The 6,880-nt window shown below is 31.3% G+C and overlaps 1 protein-coding gene across 1 annotated transcript; it reads right to left on the bottom strand.

Moving 5' to 3' along the window:
- Window positions 1-358: 358 nt before the first annotated feature.
- On the bottom strand, window positions 359-5,168 carry LOC133798615 (OVARIAN TUMOR DOMAIN-containing deubiquitinating enzyme 12). Its single transcript, XM_062237012.1, has 11 exons — window positions 4,992-5,168; window positions 4,017-4,437; window positions 3,631-3,941; window positions 3,408-3,481; window positions 2,536-2,590; window positions 1,909-1,983; window positions 1,729-1,802; window positions 1,586-1,634; window positions 1,407-1,491; window positions 1,054-1,110; window positions 359-698 (listed from the first exon to the last, which is right to left on the bottom strand). The coding sequence occupies exons 2-11, from the start codon at window positions 4,354-4,356 to the stop codon at window positions 640-642; spliced, it is 1,179 nt and encodes a 392-aa protein (XP_062092996.1). The 5' UTR covers window positions 4,357-4,437; window positions 4,992-5,168; the 3' UTR covers window positions 359-639.
- Window positions 5,169-6,880: the final 1,712 nt, after the last annotated feature.

The following is a 6,880-nucleotide window of genomic DNA, read 5'->3' as shown; positions in this document are numbered from 1 at the left end:
AAAGTGCATATCACACACAAACCACTGCTCTATTAAAACTTGGAATAAAAAATTATCGCTGAAATTGACAAAATTAATATTTCAGATTATACTTCCAAGGTTTTAGCACTAAAAATCTCAAATTAGAGTTCTATCCAAACTTTTGAAATAACACTAGCGTGTAGCACTGATAGGATCTCACCTCTTTTTGTAATTTAGTAGTTTAGACTGAAAGGAAATAGTAAATGAAATTGCTAGTAGTTTCTGTGCCAAATTTTTCTCTAGTTTTCTTTCTAATACGCTCTAGATAAAAAAAATTCCTTGTATTGTCCTTGTATAGTGCAGCGTTAATAGATTATTAGATGCTGTGTGCCAGAAATGAAAGCAACAGATTTTTGTTATGACAAATCAAGAGTACAGCAACTACAAACATATGTAAAAAAGAATGATGATACGCATATATACACAAGCATATAAAGATTACTCTAAAATAAATGAATATAATATTTACAACAAATGCAAAAAGCATCAGTGTACACGAGTGAAATCTTGTTTTCCATTGCTTATTTATCTGCAAGACCAGTTGCTGATGAAAAGAATAATGGTTGATTTGACTTAGCAGCACCACAAGATTCTCACTTCCTTCATGACATCCATAGCTTATGAAGTTATAATATTCCACCATTTCTTCTTTTTCCTTGTGCAAGGTACAGGAACCTCTATCGATGGGGAAGCAAATGTAAAACAAAAGTGATCAAAAAACATATATAACATATCATGAAATGGACCTTAAAAGCTCAATTTTTTCTCTTTGGCAAAATGGTATCGCTTGTAACCATACTGATTGCTACCAATTGCACATTTAAGGTCTAATTTTTCATGTACATGCAGGTTCTTCATTTTAAAAAGCAGCAGCAGAAAAAAAACCCAAGAGTAGCACAAAGGGTCAAAGCATGTGGTTTGCTCCCAATGTCTAAAGTTCCAAGTCCCCACATAGCAATTGCTATAGTATTCTGGTTTTCAACTATTGTAAGGTTAGGCAATGAGCCTAGTTTCAAAGAAAAAAAACATTACCTCCTTCTGGATAGATTGAATTGTAATGCACCTCTGCCCAAAAGCTCAAGAAAATAACTGCATGAGCAAAAAATAAGTATCATATATGTTGTTTCGAATAAACATTTACTTAAAAGCAAATGGCCACATCCAAAAAGCACAAGGAATTTGTTCTCGTGAACAATCACTAACAATATTAAGCTTTTAAAATCAGGTGCCTAAAAAAGAGTTAGAATGGTAAACATGATGGTACCAACAGTTCCGAGATGAACTTTTCGACAAAGTAACAATTATATGATGCGATATAAAATCATAATTAAGAACATAATGACAATGTAAACGTTATTAAAAAATGCTGCTTGTACAAAACTTGCCTCTGTTGGACTTCTGTAATTGTGGAAGAATCTCAATGTAACACGTATCTTTAAAAGAGGTTATCACAAATATCTTCACACCATACTGCAATATAAGAACATATAAACACCATGTTTAACTCATAAAACAAAGTAACAGAAACAATGGAAAGCATAAAAGGTCAACTTTTATCTCATACCCAATCTGCAGCAGCCTGCAATGTAACGTGATCACCCCATTCGCCATTCCTATTTAATCCATATAAAACATATCAAAAAACAAAAACAAAAACAAATTACAGGATTTGGATGGAAACCACAACTACAAAGACTTGAATTTTACTTGCTCATTTTCTTCAGATAGTCAACATAACCCATGGGAACATAACCCTCATACATCTGTGGATGACCCTTCAGCTGATTACATCAGAAAAGGGAACACGGTCAAATGTTGAACAGATGTGCAGAGTGATTCAAATGAATGCAAGTTCAAACTAAAAGCATGAACTAGTGCAGACCAGACCTGTTGAATGATTTGCTCTCGAACAAAACCATGGTGTTCAGAAGAGCGATAAAGCTGATCTGATAGGGCGCGAAACTGAGAACAATAGGAAACAGATGATATACTCTCAATTTAGTAAGATAGAAAGGAGTGGTTCACATCACACAAATGAATTAAAACAGGTTCATCTAAACAAAATAAGCAATCAAATGTTGACAACAGTATATCTACACTTCAAATGTTGCATTAACCACAAAGTTGGATAATTGCCACTTGTCAATTATGAATTCACATGCCATGGAAAAGTCCAGCACAGTCAAATTATATGTTAAATAAACTCTACCCAAGATATACGACTGGAGTACTACTAATAAAGTAAATGCAACATTAAACCCTGTAGATTGCAGCACATGCAGAGAAATGGAAAGAACAAGTCTAAATCTTCATCAGTGACGACTTTTCTTAAAATAACACCTCTATGTGCTCAGGCCTCAATAAATTACTGTGCACCTTTATACATGACAAAAACCATCTCAATATGCGTTATAAAAACATGAGAAAATAAAAGGCAAAGAAGAACCTCAAGATGCATTATAAAATACACTTTCATATACAAAGTCTAGGAAGCAAACGAAAAAAAGATAATACCTGACAATTACCATCTCCTTGGACCTTACGCTCAACCAAATCATATATCTGCAATCTATAAAAAAAAATGAGGTTTTACTAAGCAAAACATCAGTTAATAAATGATTAAAACAGCGAGTGTTCCTATTATCACATATTAAATATTTTTGTTTACCGCTGTTATACGTTGATTTTTTTTTAAATATTATGCATGCAATGTAATTAACCACAATAAGAAAATTGTTACTTTCATAACCATGAAACAGGTGGATGACTGAAGGTAACATGTGCAATACCATTTACAAAAAATAAAGAGCTAAAATACTGACCAAAAAGAGAAAAAAAAAACTCTAATATATACCTTATATCTTTAAATTGTATAGCTGAAATAATAAAGGGCAACCTAAATACAAGACAGCTGCGGCTTAGATAATTTCAACATTCTCATGTCCACATATTTTATACCCCTACAGAAAATTGTGGCCCTATAAAGTCCCTCCACAGGGTTTCTTATCCATGATTCAGTGTGTTCTCTATCATATATCTATTCTACGTCCTCCATCTAACCCACTCAACTAAGTCATTATGATCTCATAAAGCAAATGCACAAGTAATTGTAGACTTTCCAGTGTTTTCTAGTGCTAAGAAATAAATTTGACCAATGAGCATAACACATATTAATTACAAGAGAAATAAATTAAAAAACCAAATCTCCTATAATTTTTGTCAGTACTGCACAATGCACATTGCTCAATAAAATTCTATCCCAGTTATGTCTGTTATCAAAATTCCATAAGAACTTAGTAGTGTCGCTTTGTACGGAGAAGAAGATAATATACATAAATGGATACGAGTCAAGTCTATTTTATGAAGTAAAGAATTAGACACAAGACCTTTCTAGAAGCCTCTCGTGATCTGATATCTCCTCGTCAATTGAAGGAATTTTTTCAATAGTCCTAGGAACATGCTGCCAAATAACATAAACACCAATATCAGTATATTCTAGAATTGCAAAACCAAATTTAAATAGCTAAGCTACATACACATGCATTATCCCCATGTCATGGCATCAACCAAATTAAGGTAAAATACAAATATCCCAGAAATCATACTTACAGGAACAGGAACCATCTGATTTAGTCTCCTGCCAACTTCACTATCAAGGGAAGACTCGTCTGTTATGTCCAATGCATATGACCATTCTTCCCCGTTGCTTAAGTTTTCTCCTTTGCTTTCTGCTGGGAGAGAATATGTAAAGATAGCTCCCATCCCATCTTCCACCTCTTCATTTATCCTTAAGCTAGAATCAATTTCCACCCCTGCTTTATTTTCTGTATAACCATCAACTAAAGTTTCATTGTTGGGGTGAACATCTGTGTTCCCGTTACTATCACGACCATTTTCCATATTCCAAACATTCTCATGTCCTATACATTAGCAATCAAGTTCCAATAAGAATTAAAGAAACATGGGAAAAATGAAAAATGATTAAAATATCTAACCTTCCAATTTCTCAAAATCAGAGCTATCATGTCTCTTTGTAGGGCCAAGCCAATCTTGCTCAAGAATTGATTGTTGCAAGTGATCTTCTTCAAAAACAGGATGTCCGGAGTTCTCTGTTGAAGCAAGTCTTGTTAACTCCTCTTGATAAGCATGAGCTATAACTTCATCATTCTCCACATTATTGGGCTCAACATAACATTCTCGAACATATTCCACTTTACTAAAATCAGGGTCATATCTTGTAACAGTACTGTGAGACGTGTCATTTGAAAGAGTGCAAACATCTAACAGATGGAGATTCCATCTCTTGACATCCGGGTCCCAATTATCCATTGTCATTGGGTTGGATAACAGTTTTAGAAAATATGTAAGTTCAAATAACTATCCTTGCTTTATACTCTAATCTCATTAAACTTACTCCTGAAAAAAAGAAAACAAGCAAACAAAGGTTATCAATTATAAGTATAAAACCATTTGTTCGCAAAGCTATCTAACTAGTGGAACCCACTTTCTCAAAACAATAACAAAAAACACACTTCAATCAATACTAATACAATTAAATTAATTCAAGAACTCTTCCAAACTTCAATCATTACACACCTCAAATCACTAATCCACATACCGATAAATCTTTCGCTTCTGCACCCGAAACGACCTAAAGATTAAACATTTCTAATCACCCCACCTCCAAAAGTATCAAATACAAAATATAACAATATTAAAGCCTAATCAAACATTTTAAACCTTATTCATAGATCAAACTAAAAACAAATTCAGAAAAATGCACATAAAACCCTAATCCACAGATTAAATGCTCCCATCTATTAAACCCAAAACAAAAACATATCAAATAAAAAAATTCAAAACATGCACCGAGAAGGGTATCATGATACATCCAAAAGAAATAAATAAAAAACTCAGATTTCTTGATCATCAATCATTAAGAAATAAATCAAAATAAATATTATACGCACCTTTAGAGCAGGGAAAATATCTCTGATAAGAAAACCCAAGTGCTAAGATAAAGAAAAAAGAATGATAAGAAAAAAAAAACTGGAGACAAACAAACAGGAGAAAAGAGAGGCTTGGAAGACCACGCTCATATGGTTAAAGGTCGAACAAGTTGGGATACGGAAAGTATAATACAGGAAAAGTAGATATCTGAAAGCTGCCGTCCATTTAAGGCGTATTTTGTTGAATTTTGAAAATTAAAACAAAAATAAAATGTCGTTTTTCTCCTTAACATAAGGGCGCGCTTCGTAATCGTATCGACATACATGGATGCGAAGCCAGAGCCCGAAACCGCCAATGTGCTTACGTGGCTGTACATTACTGGTTACATGGGAATTCCAATCGGGTTTTCTTCCACGTGTGGAAATTTGGTACGAGGTTATGGCTTACCATTTTAAAATTAATTCATAAATAACTTATTGGGGGCGTTTGCGGCCTCTACAATGAAGTCGTACAAAAGTGGTTTATAATCATTTTTTTAGTCTATATTAGTACAAAATATGTGTAAAAATAGATAATTATTTATACATACACATAAAATAAAATAATCTATATCTATATAAAAGAGAAGAGATGATGTAGCACTCTTAAAACTTTTCAAACCATGTTATTTATTTTATAGATTATAATAATAATAATAAATGTATTTTTTAAAATTTAAATAAGATATTTATAAAATATTATTATTTAAATATAGATAAATATCTATTTGTGATTATATTTCTTCTATATAATAAGTGTGTAGATAACGAAAATTTTTGATTTTAACGATTTTTTATTTTTTAATGTTAACTTTAACAGAATATTCTTATATTTAACAGAATATTTTTATATTTAACGGTAGTTTATAAACACTTAAACTTAAATAAAATAAAATAAATAATTAAAAAAATTAAAATAGGATATTTTTGAGATATTTTACAATAATAATTATTTAAAATAATAAATAATTAAACAAATAAAAATATAATATTTTAAAAATATTTTACAATGATAATTATTTAAAAATAATAAAATCATATATTTTATAACTTAAATAAAATTTAATTAAACTTAAACTCACTTATTAGAATAATATCATATTAAACATATAATATAATTTACTGTCAATTAGCAACAAATTACTTTTTAAAAAAACTAGCAAGAAACTTAAATTTAAAATCCAAGTATAATATTTAATATTACATTAAACATATAATATATACTCTCTTCTTATCATTCCCAAATTTAAAAACTAGAATAAATATAAACTTAAATAACAATAAATAAATTATTTATTTAAAATTCATATGACATTAATATAAATATAATTGTTGACCCTGATTTTGGCCAACTGACACGGAGTCAAATATGCTTGATGTGGACAAATGCGTTGAAATGAATGTGATGACAAAAACAATAAAGAATACAAGAGTTTATAGTGGTTCGGCCCCAGAGTCTGGTAACAACCTACGTCCACTTGAACTATTATTGATATATGATTCAAAGAAGTGATCAAAGAACTAGGGTTCAATGAGTTTCACCAACCTCTAAAGAACAAGACAATATATGAAATAGAATAACTCTAATCTCAGATAATTGGAAAGCAAAAAAATCCCTCTTCCTTGAGCTACCTTTCTCTATTTATAGGCTCAAGGAAGATTTACATTAATTTGTTACATATATTCTTTCCTAAATAATCGGATACTCAGGAAATCATGGGAGATAATTTCGGATTCGATCATAACTGCATAAGATTTTCTCTGTGTATAGCGTGTATACGACCAGGCTGGTCGTATATAGAGATTGAACGTTGCGCCAATAGATATCTTCCTGGTCGATAGTCGAGCATGAATTCTGCCAGATGTCAGCC

This window comes from Humulus lupulus, chromosome 8 (assembly GCF_963169125.1).
Source record: "Humulus lupulus chromosome 8, drHumLupu1.1, whole genome shotgun sequence".
Taxonomy (NCBI): Eukaryota; Viridiplantae; Streptophyta; class Magnoliopsida; order Rosales; family Cannabaceae; genus Humulus; species Humulus lupulus.
This window is presented reverse-complemented; position numbering and strand designations above follow the sequence as displayed.

Bases quoted from the DNA above. Each gene is read 5' to 3' on its own strand.
- LOC133798615 (XM_062237012.1), bottom strand. From the start codon at position 4,356: ATGACAATGGATAATTGGGACCCGGATGTCAAGAGATGGAATCTCCAT. The intron at 1,803-1,908 runs GTCTGGTCTGCA...TGATGTAATCAG, and splicing joins GAGAGCAAATCATTCAACAG to CTGAAGGGTCATCCACAGAT. The intron at 1,492-1,585 runs GTATGAGATAAA...CTTATATTGCAG, and splicing joins TGCAGGCTGCTGCAGATTGG to TATGGTGTGAAGATATTTGT.